This window comes from Haliaeetus leucocephalus, unplaced genomic scaffold (assembly GCF_000737465.1).
Source record: "Haliaeetus leucocephalus isolate CR32 unplaced genomic scaffold, Haliaeetus_leucocephalus-4.0 Scaffold984, whole genome shotgun sequence".
Lineage (NCBI taxonomy): Eukaryota > Metazoa > Chordata > Aves > Accipitriformes > Accipitridae > Haliaeetus > Haliaeetus leucocephalus.
Window position 1 is genome coordinate 2,127,098 of NW_010973420.1, and position 21,194 is coordinate 2,148,291.

The 21,194-nt window shown below is 38.6% G+C and overlaps 1 protein-coding gene across 1 annotated transcript in view; it reads left to right on the plus strand.

Moving 5' to 3' along the window:
- EFCC1 (EF-hand and coiled-coil domain containing 1) overlaps positions 1 to 21,194 on the plus strand; it is a 53,917-nt gene that overhangs the window by 26,634 nt on the left and 6,089 nt on the right. The window contains exons 4-6 of the mRNA XM_010584471.1: positions 12,525 to 12,670; positions 16,190 to 16,325; positions 16,614 to 16,779. Coding sequence (XP_010582773.1) covers positions 12,525 to 12,670; positions 16,190 to 16,325; positions 16,614 to 16,779 — 448 coding nt within the window. The remainder of the gene's footprint in view (positions 1 to 12,524; positions 12,671 to 16,189; positions 16,326 to 16,613; positions 16,780 to 21,194) is intronic.

A 21,194-nucleotide genomic window follows, 5' to 3' on the forward strand; every position in this document is an offset into this window, starting at 1 on the left:
GCTGTTAAATGAACTTGTATAAAACATAACCTGAACTTGGATGAAGTCAATTATTTGAAACTGGTAATACTAAAATCTTTGCTTAGTAAAAAGTTTAGGGAGGTGTGTAACTTTATATAAGGATTGCAACTGATAAAATGAAACTAAAATGTAATTAAACTGTCTTTATGTCAATGAGACTACGTATTTGTTTAAAATTATGCACTTGCTTAAGTACTCTGGTGTAGTAAGAAAGATATTACATAAGGTTTAAACTTAGATGAAGTTTAAGTAACTTTGGTGATAAATACACTGCAAACCTGCTTGGTCTGAGGTTCAAGAGAAAGAAATTGGAGGTACTGCTGAGACAAGCAGAGGTCCACCCATGGAGAAAGCAGATGAGCCAGAGTGCTAAACACACAGTGTCAGAAACCAGTTCTTACATGCAGGGAGCAGCTGCCTATGGTTATGTTACATTTCTGTCAGTTTTCTACCTCCAAATAATGTTTCTTATTCAACTATATAACCAATAAAAGACTAAATAAAAGCTGCTATATATGCTGCCAAAATATACCTAGGACCCTAGTAAATGCAGGCAATCTTTTCTGATCTCTGTGAACTGGCAAATAACTTATGAACATTTGGGAAGGAAAGTAATTAATTTGGGATTACTGTAAAGGCAGTGTAATTTTTTGCAAGTCACCTGCCAGAACAAAAAGGCTTCAAGAAAGCAAAGGACAGGCTGCTTTCAGGAAACTTAAAACTCTTTCAAAAAAGCAGGCACAGAGCTTAGGTATGAAGGAGCTTGCAGAATTATACAGTATCTATTAGAGAAATAGCACTCTCTTAAGATCTAAGGATGTTTTTACAAACACCAGTGAAACAGAAAACACAACAGCATGAGGTAATTGTTATTCTTGTTTCCTGATACAGGATCTGAGGAACATGGAAGTTGCAACTTCCCCATGTTCACAGCAGACCGTTGCTGGCACTGACACTTCAGGCTCAGGTCTCGCAGTAACTCCATGTTCCCTTTGCACCCTGAACTTCTGGGCTCAGCAATAACTGCAGGACAGCTCTCAAATGGGGAGCACTTGGGAACTTGCAGACACCAAACGACTAGACAGGCCTTTATGCCACTGTCCTGTGAGAGCTTAAGAAATATCTTGGATGCAAAATCAATGGTTGCAGCCCCTCCTGTTAACATACATTAATGACCTGTTTTGCCAAATGCTTAGTAAGAGCTGGTCAGAAATAAGTTGCAGCCAGCTTAAGGCACGCTGTTGCAGTTAATGAGCCATCTTCCTTTTCTGTCACTCCAGCTCCATGAGGCTCTAAATCTATGAAGTTCTGAAATAAGTCCTGAAAGAATTTACATGCCAGTAAATAGGTACTTTCAGAGTTTATAGCGTGTTCAGCAATACCTGCAGTTTTGCATACATCAAACAGAGAACTGAAAAACTGTTTTGTCAGACGTTTTAAGCTCTAACAGTTGAATTCAGTAGGATCTCCACCCCACTGATAAGTACTCCCTGACTCCATTTAGGAAGAACACTTTTATCTAGGAGACATTAAAGGGATCACTGGACATTTGATCTTTACTGACATACACTTTAGCATGCAGGAGATAACAGAAGGATTCCTTGGGATTAAATAGCATACGTCTACGTGATGGAATACATGAGGGGGCTTGGTATACAAGCAATGGCAGAAGGAAATTATCTATAATTTCTTTCTCTTCTTTCTCTGGCTTATATGCCTTATATCAAGTATCTTAGTTATAGCTATCAGTGTTTTAGAATTTCATGGTATTTTAGTTATTAGGTTTTGATTGTAGGGTTTCAGGCATCTTGCTATAAAACACAAGTCAGGGTACCAGGAGAGAGAAAATTCTAAAAATAAAAGTTTGGAGATCAAGAAGGACAAACAGACTTAGGAGAATACATACACACAACTCATGCATACATAGTTATGTGGGGGTGGGTGGGTGGGTGTTTGTTTTCACATGCCTCTCTTGCTATTTCTTATGGGCTGGGCTAAAAGGAGATCTCAAAAAAACGCCCAGAGAGAGGTTTTGCCAATGGGACTGCCCACCTGACTAGAAGTAGAGAGGGCTGGAAATCACAGAATCATAGAATACCAGGTTGGAAGGGACCTCAAGGGTCATCTGGTCCAACCTTTTTTGGCAAAAGCACTGTCTTGAGTCAGAATGTGTTCTCACATGAGCTTCAGCCTCACTTTAGACCCATACTTCTTGATAAGCTGGAGAAGTAAATTGTTTGCACTGCTTGTCTGAAATGGACTTACCAATACAGAATCTTCAGCAAACTCCAGGCAGAAGGATCTGTGTCCTGTCCTAGAGCGGGGTTAGAGGATGTTGACCTGAGGAAGGGCACCCACAAGATGTAACATATCTTGCGGAAAGCAGCCCAGCGCAGACCCGAGAGCTGAAGTGGCAGCCAGCAGGCTGGATCCAGGTCACCAGGCAATGCCATCCAGCCCTCTCTGCTGTTCTAGCTGGGAAAAAGCTGATATGGAAAACAGCTGAAATGGCTGTTATGGCATGGGGTGAAGACCAACAGCAGAAGTCTTCTTAATTCACCTACAACATAGCTAGATACTCTGAATTACTGCTGTACTCACATGGCCTATTAGGAAGTTCGACAAAGGGTATTTGGCTCTGTGCTGAAATTAGCCATATTGTTGTTAACTAACAGTTAGTGAGTCAGTGCAATATTGAATAAAGCCCTTCTGGTCCTTCAGATATCCCTCAGTATTGTCTCTTAAGACACAGACTGCTCTGCTGCTTAGCCTTATTGTGGGGTCTAGCACCAGTCCCAAGTCCACATACACTCTGTTGAGTCTTGTGGGCTTTTGGAATAATTCTGACATAGCCAGCTTAACACAAACTTCAGTTATACTAAATTAAAGTAATTGTTCCAATATGGAAGGAAGGCAAAATCAAGAGCAGAGCTGTGTGACAGATTAGAGGGATTAATGGATCTATGACTTCCATTTCCATGACTAGGTGGAAAGTTGAATCCAGGTTTTTACTTCAGACTTCCAAGAAATCTTGTGCAAGCTTTAGCAAGTAGCTTTTGTTCTAATAGTTCAGTTAAGAACAAGTGATACTTAAATTCCTCTAGCTTTATTTAGGTCTGCATTGTGTGCATCCAAACTCTAGACTTTCACTGCAAATATCTGAATTTTTAGCTAGCAGGGTGTAGCAATGGAGTTCTTTATTCCAGTGGAACAACATCTGGAAATCATTTCCTTTATTTTGTCACAAAAGAATTCATAAAGGGGCAGGAATATCTGAATGACATAATTCCAAAGTGATGTATGTTTCTCCTGGATACTGCAGTGACTGTTAACCATAAAATACCCCACACAGAGCAAAAAGCAGTCTGGTTCATCAAGCATATACTCAAGAACTACTGTCTTGCAATATAATCCCTTGCTAGGCACAGGATTTATAAAAGCACTATAATTGCCTCATCTGTTTAGCCTAATTATCAAATGTTATTTTCCATGGAGCAGCCTAAATGACTAATAGTTTTTAAATAACGGTAAACTAAAGTTTCAAGGCCAAAAAAGGTTAAGGAAAACACCAAACAGTGAGTCTCAGAGGTCTTGAGCTGCATTTCAGAGCTGAAAGGAATGTATTCTGCAAGTCACAGAATGAAACCTGCCCATGCAGTTTTAATCCAGCTGCCTTAGTAATTTTTTTCAAGAAATTTATGTATGTATGAGTGTGTGTATCCATGCATAAGAGCACCTATTTTGTACTTAGGTGGGTCTTGCTTAACACACTGATATTAATCTTAACTGTAAATGTGGCCTTAACCATTACGTTGAAAATGAATTATTAGGGTTTTAGCATACTCTTCTTTACAGTATAATATACCAGACTAGAAAGATTACATTCAAAATTTTCTGCTAATTTTAGGTGCCTACTCTATCTAAATGTTTACAGTACCTAGTATTTCAGAGCAAACCACACAAATCATAACTTCCATGATCCCATGCTTCAGCTGCAGTTCTCATGCCCCATAGTCTCAAATTCTATGCAAAAAGAAATAATCAGGACCCAATTATTATCTGTACACACTTAACATGGTAATTATGAGTAGAAAGCCTAACTAAAGTAATTTGCCTAGCATTATGCACGATCTCTGGCAGAGACAGGAGTAGAATCTATTTCCTCAAAGGAAGATTTAGTTGCTTCAATGAGGACACTATCCATTCTGTTCCTATGTGTCTCACCCGACTTGCTACTTGTAGCTTCTGCAGTAGATAAGAAAGGAACCTCCTGGCAGAAGTTTGCTTCTCTCTAAAGTTGTTGTCCATCCACAGAAATCTTTCATTCCCTGCCTTGAATGAGGCAAAGGTCACATAGGAAAAACAGACTGTGATTTTACCAAACACAACTATATTGTAATGCATGTGCTCCAGGGGTTAAGGCAACCTCCTGACATCTTGTAAGTTGAGAACCTTTAAAAAAACCAAATACACTTAACACACAAGAGTTTGTATCAAATAGCATCATCATGACATCTGTGTTTTCCACCAACGGGGTCAGATTCTCTACATTCTCTGCATAGATTTCTGCTCTGAGTTAACTGAGCAACTGACAGCAAAGTAAATTATCATCCTCCATGTGGACCTGCAGTGGGGGAGTGAGGAGAAACTAATTTGTGGATGATTTTCCCAAACATTTACTGATAGGAGAGTAATGGCAAGACTTCAAGAACTTGGATAGCATCCCAAATTTTATCAGGGAGTGTGTATGGCCCTTAAGCACTTTTTTTCTGCATATTTCATCTTCTGTACCTTTATCTCTACCCCAATTCTGTCTCCTTTCTCCACGTTCAAGTCTGCTGTTGCTGTAATTCTCATTCTTACTTTAACCACTGTATGTATTGAGAGCATAATTCAATTGCATGTTTCCATCAGCAGTAAAACCCGATCAAAAGGTCTTTTGACCCACTCGCTGCTGTTGCAGCCCTGCATTTTGCCATCCCCTGAAAGATGCAACTCTTAGGGCTATGCACTGATCCAAATCTTAAACTTCTCTCCAAAAATGAGAGGGATGAGATATTTTAAACACACTTCATTTCATAAATCCAGTTCACAGCAGCACAAGCACTTGCACAACTAGACCATATAGGATCAGGTATGAGAAGATGCAGAATGGGAGCAAGGTTTAAAGGAGAGAGATGGTAAAGAGGGAGGTTTTCTTCCAAATTTATTTAGGACTACTCCTTCAGGCATAAAAAACTCTTCTGGTCTTTCCTATATGTCAAAGCCACCGCTCCCTGTGCTAGTGTCCTTATCAGGAAGAGCACTGAGAGTGCAAGAGGGAAAATATTCCTGACCCTGTTCTCGGTTGTTAGTGCCAGCTTGCCTAGCATAAACAGATTCACAATTGTTGGCAATGTTTTTCTTCATGGCCATGGACTGGAGCATGTTCAATACTTCAATGCTCTTAAAAACCGTCAGCGCTCTAGACAAAGGAGATACAAGGCCTTTTAGAAATGCATTTACTTTTGTTATTCTTGCTTACCTGAAACCTAAAAGATCAGCCTAAGAAAGATTTGGACTGTGAGAAATTCAACCCAACTGGCATGGGAAAGCAATATGCAACAGAAGATCTTTGCATCTAAATCTCTGAGAATCAAAAATGTCAGGAACACCAAGGTACCACCCAGGAAATACGTTTTTCTAATCTGATCTCAGATTTTAAGAAGCAGAGTAACAAGAAAGCAGCTGGCAAACGAACAGTAAAGACCTGTACTAAGAGTAGCTAATTTCTGAAAAACAATTTCTCCCAAACAGTCTGAGCTTACAGAAGTTGCTCTTTGGAATGCAACAGTGTGGAATATAAAAGGCACGTTTCTATTCTGTAATTTCACTATGTCTACACAAAGGTTTGAGTTGTCTGAAAAATGCTCGAATTATCATAGGAAGAGCACTGCATGACAGCAAGGCATAACTCTGTTACTATCTGCTACATGTGACAGTATCATTGCCAGATTTGCCTATTTATACACAATGTGCAGAAAGATGGAGAGATTCTGCAAGAAAACACATTGCCATCAGCAAAATTATTTTTTTCTAGATTTTTGGCAAGAAGATGAAAATCATCAGCCAATAACAGGAAACCTCTCAGAACTGTATTATAGAGGCACTTTAACTACAAACTTCTTATATCTGTATAAAATCAGGATATTTGGTCATCTTTATTATAGCTACTAAAAATTCATACTTTTAAAAAATTCTATTTAATGCTTTACAGTCCAAGCTATTTAAAACCTGAGATTAAGCAACTTAAAATCTGAACTGATCATAGAAAGTTCATTCATATGATTTCTGTTGCAGAGGGGTTCACAGCTTACAGCACCAAAGACAGGTGAATTCAGAAAACCTACACAGACACTTAGCTCCGGTGTGAAAACATATTTGATCTGAATGCTAAATGAAAAGTCATAAATAAATCAGAAATATGCACACCTTCTAAACTCTGTAGATCCCTGTATAAGGGATCAGCCAAAACTGAAACCATTCCAAGTTCCCTGAACCCTGGCAGTTTGGGTAAAATAGTACAAAAATAAAAATCATACCTCATTTTGGTTAAAAAACACAAGTCATACACTTTTAAAATAAAGTATAGCTTAGTTTGTATAACTATACCTAGGGCAATGTACATATTCACACAGCTGTTTGATCTGCTGCAAGTAAGTGTCTAAAAGAGACTAAAGGTCTATGAATGCAAAGCTAAATAATTCCTCAGATTTATTTTATGATTAGTCAGGAATTATTTAAGTTAAAGACTTGTTTAGCATGAGAAGCAGGTGGGTTTTGCTGTGGTTAGAAGTTTCCATGACAATAACAGGAGAGCCAATTAAAAGCCAATTAGTCATGGACATTACTTTAAGGTCCAGTACTTTGCAAACTCTTCCCTCTTCAATTTTCCTTCTCTCAAGCTGCCCATTATCCTCAGTACAAAGACTTTAAAATGAATGTGGACTGTTTGCCTGTCTCCATGGAAGCCTTGCCACACTGCACCATACACAAACACTTCCCAGGCATCTTCAGCACTACTTTCCCCTCTGATCTTTGCCCTAAACAAATGTGCTGTTTATTCACTCTTCTTCTCATTTATGAAGATCCATTTGATGCTGTATGAATACTAATGAGAAAATAATTAAACCCATGTTTAAGAATGAGTGAAGATTCCTCCTTTTAGTATTTACCATGACAGCAAAGCATACCAGTTGGCCTCTTCCGTTATGCTCTTCTTTAAATCCTGAAACATCTGCCACTTGAAAATTAAGAGTGCAGATCTGGCATGAAAGAAAATAAAAAGCTCCCAGATAGGAAAAAATGACCTAGTGGTTAAATCAGATGATGAGAAATCAGGAGATCATGGTGTTTCATTGTTCTGCTACCAAAGAGTGCCACCGTGACTCCATTCATGCCTCCATCACCTCACTCGAGAACGAGGATGAAACGCTGTGTATTTCAATGATGTGAACCAAGGAGCATGAAGCAACCCTAAGAAATTAAACCTTCTCTACTGTTTGGTTGCATCTGCTTTAAAGACCAAAAACCAGAGAAAATCCAGTCAGAAATTTGAAATATCCTCCAAAGTGAATGTAGGATCCTATATTGATGGCAAAATTAAAAGAAGAAAATGGCCCCTTTCTTCCAATAGACACAAAGATTCATTAGTATCCTTAATGCTATTTTTCTAGTTCCGTGCAACATTTCTGATTAGAACCTTCTTCAACCTATCTCATGTTTAGTTTCTAATTATAGTTTAAAGGAATGGTAGGTTTTCCCTTGCAGCTACAGGAACAGTATTAGCAGCCGCCTTCTCCCCACCCCCTCACAATTTCTGTATAGCCAAAAAGATATCTAGCTCCGCCTCCTGATCTTTGGCACCAAACTTGGCAGATTATTGCCTTAAATTGTTTTTGGATGACATGAATGAAAACCAGCTGTGTTTATACATCCCTCTTTGGCACTCTATTGAGCAGGACACTCCCCTTTACCTCTGTCACGAGGCTGTTGGTCCTGTTCTTTCCTGCCACATTCCCTTGTCACTACCATGAATAAACCAGTGCCCAGCATCACATTATACTGGACTCCTGGCAAGACATACCAAACCAACAAATTTCCAGTTTTGTTATTTCCAACAGGTCCTTACATATTAGCTGATAAAATATAAAATCTCTTGGTTTTTTTTTTAAATTTCCATATCTACTCATGCTGCTGCTTGCCTTCCCCCCCCTCCCCCCCCTTCATTTTTATCTGGCATGGATGAGCTCTGAAATTCCAGCTTGTCTGGCCACATGTTCCTTCGCGCACATTTAAAATCTGCCCCATTCCTAAACACCTTGAAATAATTTCCATGTGTGGTTCTAGAAAATAAGGCTGTGTCCTCACCTGTGCTGCCTTCTTACTTACGGCGTGTCATGGTTTAACCCCAGCCAGCACTAAGCACCACGCAGGCAATTGCTCACTCCTCCCAGCTCCCAGTGGGATGAGAAGAGAATCGAAAAAAAGAAGTAAAACTCATGGGTTGAGATAAGAACAGTTTAATAACTACAGTAAAATAAAATAATAATAAAAATATAATAATAATTATAGTAATGAAAAGGAATAAAAAAAAAAGAGAGAGGAAAAAAGCCCAAGAAGATATAAGTGATGTCCAATGCAATTGCTCACCACCCACTGACCGATGCCCGAGCAGCGATCCGCCCCTCCCACCCAACGCCCCGGTTTCTGTACTGACCATGACGTTCCATGGGATGGAATATCCCTTTGGCTAGTTTGGGTCAGCTGTCCTGGCTGTGCTCCCTCCCAGCTTCTTGTGCACCTGCTTGCTGGCACAGCATGGGAAACTGAAAAATCCTTAACTCAGGCTAAGTGCTACTTAGCAACAACTAAACTATCAGTGTTTTAGCAACATTATTCTCACACTAAATCCAAAACATGCTGTACCAGCTAGTAAGAAGAAAATTAACTCTATCCCAGCTGAAACCAGGACAGGGTGTAAGGTACTCTAACTTTGCTGTATTTCTTCTGTTGGGGAAACTAAGGCACAAGGCAATTTGATGCAAATGATAGAGCCTGTGCCAGAATGAAGATTTAAATTCTGCAGCACCTGGGTCTGAAAGCCCTTGCTGAAAACTAACATTTCTTTCTAGTTTCCCAGATGAACATCTCCAGAGAAGACAGCCATGGCTGTCTTTAATCAATGTATTGGGCAGAAAGACGTAACAAAACATGCTGTCTGTATGGCTCCCTTAACTTCTCCACACCAAGAGAGAGCTGATGAAGTCCTCTCAAGAAAATTACTATAGAATAATCAGAGTTTGTACTTGGTATTTCATCAACTAATTATAAGTTCCCTTACAAGAACTACAGTGAAGTGAAAGCTATTATTTAGGTCTGTCTTGAATCTCTTCTAAGTAGAGGGAGTCTGCTATTGTAAGTCCTGAATTAAATGGGAAGGGTTGGGTTTTTTCCACCAAACTTCTTCATGTTCCTTGGACTGCAAGCTAAATTAAAACCAGGCTGCCAGATGTAAGAAGTTAATACCACCAGCAGATCTCCCATTAAACATCACAGTCTTTACCCACTTTTGCTAGAAAAGATTTTCATGATACTTGGAATATTCTCAGTGTTTTATGGGTTAAGATCTTAACCAAGTTTGAGACTACAATGAATATTCACTGAAATGTCAATATCTCTATTATGTGAACTAACTCTAGAAATCTCTGAAATCCAAACAGATCTAAATTATACTGCAGCTCAAAACTAAGAGAACAACCTGCACAATACCAGCTACAGTCCTCAAGAAACTATAAAGGATTCTTACTGAGTACCAGACCCCAAAATATTTTTGTCTTAAAATGAAGGAAATTAGTACATTCCTGAAAAATAAATTGCAACATCCTTGTGAAAGGAAATACTACTATATTCCACAGTAACTGTCCAGAACACTGAAGCTCTGTGATGCTTCCAGGAGCCCTCATTTTGAATACCCAAGCTTAACAGTGCTTTTTATTTGTGCACTACTCCCTAATTATTTTTTCCAGAACTAATGAAGCTAAATGACTAACAAGGCTCCATTCTGGAGACCGCTATTTCCTTTGACTTTACAGTAAATCCAGTTGTTGCTAAGCTAAATAATACCATAAATTATAGATTAAATATGTCATTAGTTTTTATGCAGTCAGGTCTACTCAAGGGGGTAAAATAAGTGCTGGTTCCTAAGCACTGTTTACCTCAGCTTCTGTCCCGACAGATATTTTGAAATATCTGACTTCTGCTGCTGCTGTTAAATTCATGAACTTATTTACTTAGTATACTTTCACAAGCAACAAGGGAACTAATATTGGTGTGGTTCTTCAGGAACTGACAGCAGCTGTGTTAGTTTAAACAAAAGCTCTCTGCAATACTTCTCTCTAACTTGGCATCAGCTTTTCTATTACTACACCTAAAGTCCTGTTTCTAGCAGTAGTTGAATTTACAGGCAGGAAGTACTTATAAGGTTTGTTCAAAAAGATCATGTTATACAACTTGTTTCAGTAGGACCAGTTTGCTAAGTGTTTTAACTCTCACTTTTTGTTGATGACTATTTAATTTGTTAAGTACAAGGAATATTCAATATTCACCAGACCAAAAATAATCTTAGGAAGAATTTGGAGGAAACTTAATTTACTATAAAACTCCTGAATTTGCTTTGCTTGCTTCTGCGTATAGATTCTTTGTGAACTACATGACAGCTCCTACTGGGAAAAGTATAACCATGTTATTATACAGTTTAATAGGAAAATATCCTGATGTAACTATTGAAAGTAAACTGTTTTCTAAATAGTAAAAAAGGAAGCAGTAGAAATGTAATATACATTTCCTATAGAGTACATTACACAACATACACATGTAACATCCATAAACTTGTAATGGACTGGACTTGGTGTCCAGTTAGCTCCATACCTGAGAGGTAGCTTATTCCTACCTCAGAGAATGTTTGATATAAGCCTTACACGTGTTAACTGATATGCTGAATTTCCATTTATGCAATGTAACTCTGAGTTCCTTGCTACATTATAAGAGTCTAATTTCTTATATTCTTCATAGCTCTGATTTCAGTAACATTTTGTGGAATTAAGTTACATATTATGTATATTGTGTGAAAAAACAAGACTCCTAAAATAAACTCAGTATTATGTGCTGCCTTTCAATTTCATAGACTCTATTTAGTATTTTGTATGTAAATAGGAGTGTCTGAATTAATTTTCTTCTTCAACTGTATTGCATACTTCCATTCTATTTCCTCTAAAATAGCGATACTGTCTTTCAGTACATACCTATGAAACGGCAGGTAGGAGAGCGAAACTGAACCAAACCAAATGTATTCCAATAAAAAGAGAGTAGTAACTCCAATGGACTCATCACAACTGTCATTTCGCATTCCATTCCCATTCTTTGCAAAATGTAATATTTTATTAGATTGTTAGAAAAATAAATCTGTGTTATTAGATTTGTTAGATTTTGTTTCGTGTACAGTAAAAGTTTCCATTTGACTACACGGAATGACTTGTACTGTCTGACCTGCTTAGGTCTTTTCTTGATAGGGTTAGGACATTTTCAACTCAACTACATGCAAATATATTCCGGATTTTTCCTCTAACATGTGCTACCCTGAATTTCCTTGAAGGTACTTTCCCAGTGCTGTCCATTTAGGTAACTATAAATTCCTCAGTCTGAACAATCATTGTCCTTCATTGAATTAAATTACTTTTTTCAAAATATATTTTGTTGGCAAGTTTAAGGACTCATATTCATCAGTTACATTATCTGATCTGTGTACCATCCCTTGAAAGCTGTTTCCTTTAAAACACATAGATGTAATATCCTCTACATTCCACTCGGAAGAACACATGATTTCAAATAAGATTGTCAGCAATTCAGAAGCCCATTGCCAAGATGCTTCTTACCTATAACTCACTGGTTTTCAGATGTGTCACTCTGTTTATGTATTATTCTTTTTGACTTTTCAGTCTCTGACACTGCTTCATCTCCAGTACTTGGAAGACTTAGATCAAAACTGCCTGACATTTCTGAGGACCAGTCCAAGTGACCAGATGCAAGACTTGCTACCTTAGCTATGGTGTTATGGTGCCCATGGTAAAAACAAAGCATGCACTGCCATATCACTGTCAGTGGGAGAGTTTATGGCTGTTCCCATACATAGTTTCTAGATGTCTTTGACCTGAACTAAAAGCTATAAGTAATGTTTAGTTCTTATTACCTAAAGAACAGCTGAAATCCACCTTCCTTTGATTCTTGGTGAAGCAATCAAGTGCAGCCCTCTGGGGTTCAATTTTACAGGCACTGAAGGTAGATACCCTGTTCTTCTATAGCAAGTCTGAACTGCATTCAAAGTCATTCATGTGCTACGCCGTTCACATTTATCTTGGTTTTTCAAATTTCCTACAAGTCCGCTTTACTTTGCCCTTCTTTTCCAGGACAGAAATTGTGAGATTTCAGCTTCCCTCAAGAAGCAACCCAGATCAGAAAGAGGGAGCAGCCTTACCAGGTGGAAGATACTGCCTGTCTGTTGTGCAACAAGATCGACGATCTCCCACTGGCGGAGCTGTGATTTCTGAGAATGGTATCAAACCCAGTACCCAACTACTTTATTTCCTCACTGATCTGTGAGATCCTCAGCAGGAAAACTAGTATAGATATTAAACCACCAAAGCCACAAACCAATCCTAATGAATCTTGAAATCCTAAACCTAAATAAAAGGTAATATCCCAGCTTTCTACTTCTCACTCCCCACATAATTTTATGTTTAAAAGAATGAACATATCACTTAGAGCTATGATTAAAAACTGCTTTTTTCCATAGGATTCACCTCACCAAAACCTTTTTTCTGGCTTAAAACTAGGAAGTTTTCATTTCTTTATGAATCAAAACTCAGAACTTCAGCTAAAATAATTTCCAAGGAAACCATTTGCAGTCAATATTCTGTACAGTCACACTCTTTGGAAACATCCTGGCTGCTTCAGTAACTCTGAAAAGGTCCAACCTGTTTAGCACACATAATGCTAACTACTGCCATAACATTGCACACTTGCGATTTCTCATGGGACTGCATGAAGCATTCTTTGAAAGTCTCCTAACTCCACTGGGTTTGCCAAGGCTGGCTCTCACTATCAATGACCTCGACTAGGCTTTTTGTAGAGCAGACAGTTACAAGGGCTCTCAAAGAGATGGCAACTTTTTATTTTTGTGTGTGTGTGTATGTGTCACTTAGCTGCTGTAATGGTAAGACACATTTATGATAGCCATCTTAGAAGCCAAACAACTTCCCCCTCCCCCTGGGTGGTGGTTACATGCCAAGTAGAGAGCAAATGCAAAGTTTGGCAAGTTTGGCTTACCTTCAGTGATTTTTTAAAATTTTTTTTTGGACACATCTATTTCAAAGACAAAAGCACTTATCTGACACTAGCTGTAAGTAACAAGGCATCTTTACTGCAGACTGGAGAGCTGTATGTAGTGACAAAAAATTAGATTTTAGGTATGTATTCAATGGAGCTGGCAAGCAGCTGCTTGGGACTGTGACAAATAATGACATATAACTACAATTAGCATTGTAGCATGTTCTCCATGTGGTTAGACTTATAAAATAAACCTGCTTTTACAAATATTTTTATCAAATCAGACGCTTAGCCGGCTCAAAGACAGTTTCCATGTCTAACCTACACTACCCATATTTCAAGTACAAACAGCTTTTTAGCAAAAGCTTTTCAAACAAATAAATTATGGGTTTATAGATTTTAAAGTGTGAAAAAAGTGTTCCATCAAATAAAAAGTGTGAGGCAGAAAAGAAAAATTACTCAGAAAGTTGAACAAATAAAAAAAATGTGTGAACATCTGGGATAAACCTAGATATTCTAGATAATAAATCTAGATGCAGAATTATTTATAATTTTTTTACACATACTTTAATAAATATTAATTTCTTAGAGCAGAAGAGCACTTGCATCAATGGAATTGGGCAAGTTATTCTACCTTAGCTAGTTTACAAATTAATGCCAAAATATCACAATAATAATTCTACTGACAGAATGTTTTTTAAAATATTAGCTTAGTAGAAGAATTTTAATAAAGTACTGGCTTTATGTTAAAAGAGATGGATAAGAAGCTTTGCTTTTCCTCTCTGGTTTTCAGTCCTGCTAATCATAAACTACAAGGGGGATGTAAAAGATAGTCTCTGTTGCACACACATTCAGTCAGAGCAGAGGACATGCCAGAGAGCAGGGGGAAAGCATTACAAGTGTCTTCAATATCTTAGCATGAAGACCGCTTGAGATTCACATGCCTTTTCCTCCATTTTAAAAAAACCTAATCTGAATGTCTGCTATGCCAGATGCTGCGATTAATTTACTGGATTAAACATTCCAGTTTGGAGCTCTTCAAGGAATCCATAGTGCCGTGCGATCAGTTCTCACGGCTGCCACAACAGTTGTAAACTCTGATTGTTATCCCTTTGAGTTCATATGGCAAGAAAATATATGATCACTACTAATGTATCACAGATTGAAAATAGAAAGTCTTTTTCTTTGTTTTGGCAGTGCACAGCCTCACGGAAAAAAAATCGCTGCTAATAAATTAGTTTGTACAGTGTAAGGATTGCCATGAAAACACAGACATTCGTTCTCTGATTAAAGAGCAATACAGCACGCCACTAACTTTTGTTCCTGCTTAGGTGATAGATTATCGAACACGATAGCTGTAAATTAGGCACACCGAATGCTACTGGAATGACAACTGCATTAACAAACACATGCCGAGTGTTAACCAAAACGAAAAAAAGCGAGGCCATTTTCCCTTCGTCGCTGAGACCAGCCCTGAGCGAGGATTGAGCCCCGCCGCGAAGGGCGTCGCGGAGGAGCGTGTAGCACGACCGCCCTCCGCAGGGCAGGCAGCGCGGCCGGCACCGCGCCGGGGACTCGCTGCACCGGAGGCCTTCTAAGGGCGCCAGCTGGAAACGGCGGTTTCACCTGAACTGCAGGTGCTTGTGTCCTTGAAATGAGACAGACAATCGTTTACCTGAGAGTCTCTGCTGGGTGATTCACCCCGTTGAGCCCCCCTTTCCTCTGCTGAATTACCTACGCACAACACTTGTAGTGCTACCTAGGGTCAAGCGTGTTTTGATACTGGAAGAAGTAACAGCATTTGACTCGATCACTCTGTTGGAATTCATTAAACCTGTTTAATTAACTGTCAGTGATTGAGGTAAATAATTATCAAATTTTAAATCATGTTGACATTGGCCTAACCTGACAGCAACTCAAAGTAAGCGTTCAGAATAAAGATGCGACCGGTGCTTTTCATGTACTCATTGCTTTAAAAGACTCCCAGTAAGTTACAAGCATCATAATAATCCTCTAAGTCCCAGTAAATATATTCTTGTGATAAAAAGCAGTTAAACACAATAGCTTTTATAAGATACAGCTAAAAAGGTCTTGAAATATTACTGTAATAGTACACGTATATTTACACATACTGTAGACAGTTCATTTACAATGTATTTGGCATGTGAGGAGACATTAGGTTTAGGTAAAAAAAACATAACTAAACATTAGATAGCTATGCAACTAATATCACATTTGTATATTAAAATCACTGTCCCTATAAAACAGTAAGGGAATGAATTAGAGAACATTGATATCAAATTTCTGCACTCTGAATACATGTTCAGCTGGTTTAATGAGTATGAAGAAAATCTTACACAGTAAACCAGTTTTTCATTCCTCTTGAAAAGTGTATATTCAGTTTATATGAGAACAGTAGTCGCCCCCTAGTAACACACTGATCCTTCATACTTATCCTTACATTAGAGTTATATAAAGGAAAGAAGAGAATTGAAGTGAAACAACTACAGGTTACCTGCAAGAGAGGGCTGAATTCTTCAAGACTTAAATTAATGATCTTTGCTGAGGCTCCGTTACCCTTACCTTTAAAGTCCCTTTCTATAGATGCTGAAGGACCCTGCACTGTGTTTCCCTGGGGTTTTTAAAATCTCACTTCTTTCTGCCTCAGTCTCAGGACTTTAAGTTGCCACAGCTGCAGCACATCAGGGCTGTTGTTTTGTTGCTAAGCGGTTGTTGGTTTGTTGAGCAGGGGATCAGCTGTTCCGCTCTGTGGAGGGCCAGGCTGCCTCTGATGAAGAGGAGGAGAAGTGGGCAGGAGACCAGCCACCCCAGGTGGACCAAATGAAGAAAATACTGGCCAAGCTCCCTTGCTGTGGCAGCGGGTAGGTTTCTGAGATTAATGCTATATAAGCCATTTGCAAAGGTTATTTTATGACCTGAAGGCACCCTGGCTTCAGTAAGAAGCAGTAATACTATATAGCAAAAGCATCCTTTACAGCTCATGGGAAACAACATGCTGGATATTCCCACCTAACCCAAATCCCTGTCAGCTAGGACACTAATTTGTGATCTGTGCTGCCAAGAGTTTTGCAGGAAAACTGGCCTTTACAAACATAGACCTTCATTGTGAGGTTTCACTAACTTTTTTTTTTTTTTAAATGTATATATAGATGTGATGAAAAAATGTGGAAAAAGCTAATGTCTTACTTGGAGACCACCAATACTGATGGCTACGAAACAGCCCCTGTGGAGCTTGCAGAGAGAATCACACAGCTAACTGAACAGCTTGAGCTTAAAGGGCATGAAGTGAAGAAACTGGAAACAAATATGGAAGAGGTAACAGGTGCCAAGCAGAGTGTGAAAGAGTTATTTTTGTATCTTTAAGTAGCTACATTGATATACATATGCTTTTATATTTTATTCTGGCTATTCTGCTCTCTGTTGCTGATGTTTCTCACTGTGCCATTAAGTTTGTCATCAAACATCTCATGCTTTCCTGTAACACCTGCATTTCTAGGCTGGTTCCTAGCTGAAACTCCATTTGTTTGGAGGATGAGATGTACGCCAGACACGGGCTCTTCCAATACTACTCTTTATTTAAATGGTTTAAGATGTTCACTGATGCTATGTTTGGGACTGATACCACTGCAGACCAAAGAGCTGCACGTTAACCATAGGGTTCCTATAGGCAGCTTTCACTGGTTCCTCAGCGGTGGATGAAACACTCCTCATGTCCTAAGGCATCCAGCTCCTCTGGGAGCACAGTAACTTGTCAGGAAATCCCTCCAGCTGACTGAGATGCAGGGGCTCACCATTTTGGAATCCTTCGGAGGAAATCATCCAGTTTACTCTGGTGGGTTCTCAGGATTAGACTGATATATTTATTAAAAAAAAAAAAAAAAAATTGTTCTCAGGCTTAGCAGCATGTTCAACTTTCCTTCAGCAGAGGTTATAACCACAGTAGTTAAAAGCCCCAGCACAGTATCCTGTAGTCCTGTGTGATCTTACTATTTAAATACTGCAAACTTCAGCCATTGATGGTCATAGATTTAAATGCTAGCAATCTTTCTGTGAAACAAAAATACTGCATCATATGCATTGCTTTTGTCTGCTTTGTCTTAAGGTTCAGTTAGTGCTTGTTCAGTATTTTATACCCCTTCTTTAAAAGAAGCATAAAGATTTCAGTAGTTCTGGAAGGATTATATTAATTGGTAAACTATTTAAAGTAAGAGTAGACTATCCAACTTTTTTACATGTTGCCATCCTTTGATTTTTATCAGTATTTCATATCATTTCCCCCCTAAATCAAATGAAAGAGTTTACTTGTGAGGGAAAAAATTTAAAAACAGAATGAAATCATACTTGTGTCTTACACAATTTGCAGTATTCAGTGACAATTTATTCCTGTAATACTCCTTAGAGCAACACAAAGCATCCTTCTATACTGCTTAACATCAGCCCACATAAAAAACCCTACATTTACTCTTTTACCTGCAGGAAGGAACTACCTTCCTGTAGGTAGTGCCAGTTTTCTTCTCCTTTTTTGTCCATTCAGAGGTACTCATCTTTTTCTGCAGTATCATATTGCCTTCTTTTTAATATGCTGATGGATATTAGTTCTGTGCATCTTTTTTCAGAAAAGTACCATTATCAGTAGATTAATACAAAATTCCAGGACAAAAATGGAATCTGTTGCTCTTGATTTAAAGACAAGCAGGGAGCTGAATAAGATACAGTGCCAACTTACTGCGACATGTATTTAAGATTAGTAGGATGAATCATTTTGAGCCTGATGGAAATTTATTCTTAAACCCTCTTACTTTCATTTAGCCAGCATTTATATCTTGTGTGCAGTTATAGGTTGGGGGGAGCAGTTGATGCTGTAAAAGGTATTTGTTCCTGTAATCAACACAAAGCAAATTGGAAGACCGAGAAATGCTCTCTCTCATCTAACTTGCAAATAAATATATTGGCTTAATAAATAAACTACCAAGAACACTTTCTCTGATGACCTGACAAAACTACCTTATATATTGCTCTATATACTTCTATTTGGACTTGCTCAATGCTGAAAATTAGACAAATAACAACAAAGCTAACAAGTAACAAACTCAGCAGGCAAGTGAAGAGCAACATTCTCTAATACCGATTAATAATTGCTTCAGTCTAAGACTTGTAAAACCAGGGGATAAGAGTTCCGAAATTTGTCATGTCTAGAAAGTTCTGCTTTCCAACAACTGAACATTTAAAAATAGTTTCTACTGAAGACAGGGTGATGAAGGTGTCAGGACCTGGGGATAATAGATGAAGAAAACATGAGTGAATTCTAAAAATAAAGCGATACGCTGCCAAGTGTAATGTTGCAAAGAAATGCCAATTATTTTCTATGAAAGCCTGCATACAACCTGCCAGCTTAATTAAAAAGACAATTAGTTTATGACCTGCCATACAGGTTCAAATGAAAAGTTCATATCACATGCCTGATGGCAAGCAGCAGTTGCTTAGAGAAAAGCAATGAGAAACAGTACAGAGGGTTTTCCTCTGGGTATTATTCAGCTGGTTCCCAATACACTAGGGATAGACACATCTTGAACCTGATGTTGCATGGAGTATTATGTTTAATAGCCAGTATTGGAGCTATTTACCATGAATTTACCTTTCCTTTCTTTAAAGCTAGTGATACTTTTGGTATCTCAGGGCAAGGACTCTCACATACTAGTTAGAAAGTGAGAGGTTTTGAGGAGTTGGTTTTGTTAGCTTTAAATCTGCTGCCTGATCATCCACTATCGCCTTGGTTTTGTTCTTGGAAATCAGCAAATGATCTTTCCCTCATAATTTTACAGGCTTTTATTACCAGAAATACTGCCTCAGTTGTCACCATTCCTAGTCTGCCTCAGCTCTCTTGGTATAGAAGCCATTACTTACTTCTGTTATTCTATTTTATTCTTCTGTGTACTTTTCAAGTTCTATTACCTTTTTTGAATGGGGAGAACTGAAAATGTGCTTAGTATTCAAACGCAAGCCCTTCATGGCATAATCACAGTTTCTGTTTTGTCCCTAGTTCCTTTCCTAATAGCTCCTACCATGTATCCTTCTGATCTCTGCTGACCACTGAGCTATGTTCAGGAGATTACAGCTCTTCTAGATCTCCTTCTTGAGTGGGAATCATCATCACTGCATACATATGACACCGTGTACCTTTCCTACATGCCTTACTTTGCATTGTTGACACTGATTTCATTTGATCTTTTATCGCCCATAGCTATTCAATATCATGAACTCCTACTGTCATTCTTCACAGGCAGCTTTAGTTTTGATTGGCCCCAAAAAATTGTATTGTGAGCTTAAACACTTTGACATTCACCTTTTTAAAAAATAATTTACGAACATGCTGAACAGCTCAGGTCTTAACCCAGCTCCTTGTGAGACCCTCAGGATTATCTCCCTCCATTGTGAAACCTTCAGTCCTGGTCTGTCACCCTGTGCTCTACCCCCATCTTTTAACCAGCTGTAAGTCCATGGCAGGATCTGTGCTACTGCCTTGTGGCAGTTACATTGGGGGTTTTTTTGAGTCTTTGGTGATGAATATGATCAAAAGCTTTTTGCAGATTCCAAACACACTCTATCAACTGAATTAACATTATTCATATATATATTCATAGACCCTTTCAAAGAAATCTAATAGATTCTTCACTGTGTTCCTCTATATATTTGCAAAGTCCCTCCCCCATTACAGTTCCTATCAATTTGCCTGACAGAACACTCTCGAGGTGATTTGCTGTTCCTCAGATCATGTCTGCAGCCTCTCCTAAACTGGTGCTCCATTTGCCACCCTCCAGTCATTTGAGGGTAGAATGATTTAAAAGATAAATTGCACAGCACAGTTCAGCACTTCATTCTGCTGTTCTGTAACTGTTTTCTTCCTGTTTTGAAAATGCGTCTCAGGTTCATTGCTTGTAAAAATGGCCCTAATATGAGAGCCTCCTTAACTTCTGTAGAAGATACAATATAATTATTTTCTCTTACATTCCCTAAGGGATTTCTGCATATTAATTATTCATTGTCCTAGATATATTTGTACACACTACTCCAGAGCTCAGATTTTCCCCATGGCCTTCTCCCCTTTTTTTGTAAGAGGATTGGCTATCAGCAGCTGACTTCTCAAAACTGGTGTTTGGCAAGGTAATATTTCCATCTCACAAACAAGGCACAGATCCAAAATCAGGCTTTGCTCAGGGACTTTGACAGAGCTAAGAACAAAACCAACTCCTCTGAGCCCTGTGACTTAACTACTGACCATCCCTCTTCAGCATCTAGGTTTTAAATATAGCTTATGCTTAACTATCGTCATTACCTTATTGCAAATGTTAAGGTAACAACAGGTGCTAGATATAACCTAGCTAAGGAAAACAATTTGAGAGAGAGAATGTTTTAATGGTACAGTGAGCCACTGTCCTCAAGCACAACAAGAAGACAAAAAATGCATACCCATCTGTATAAATGAAACAAAGGTGTCAGGAAACTAGCATCCTTACAGGTGACAAGTTGGCTGTTAAGGTGTAACTGCTGTGGAAAGCAGCTTACTAGCTTTAGCATAGGAAATATGAGTGAAAAGGGCTTTGTAGGAGCAGTCAAAACTAAGAAAAAAAAGAGGCAGCAGTAGCAACAAATGCTATGTCCAAATATCACTAGTGGCACTCATGGCTAAGCATATTGCCTGGGCTGTCTATACAAACTAAGCAGCTGGTCAT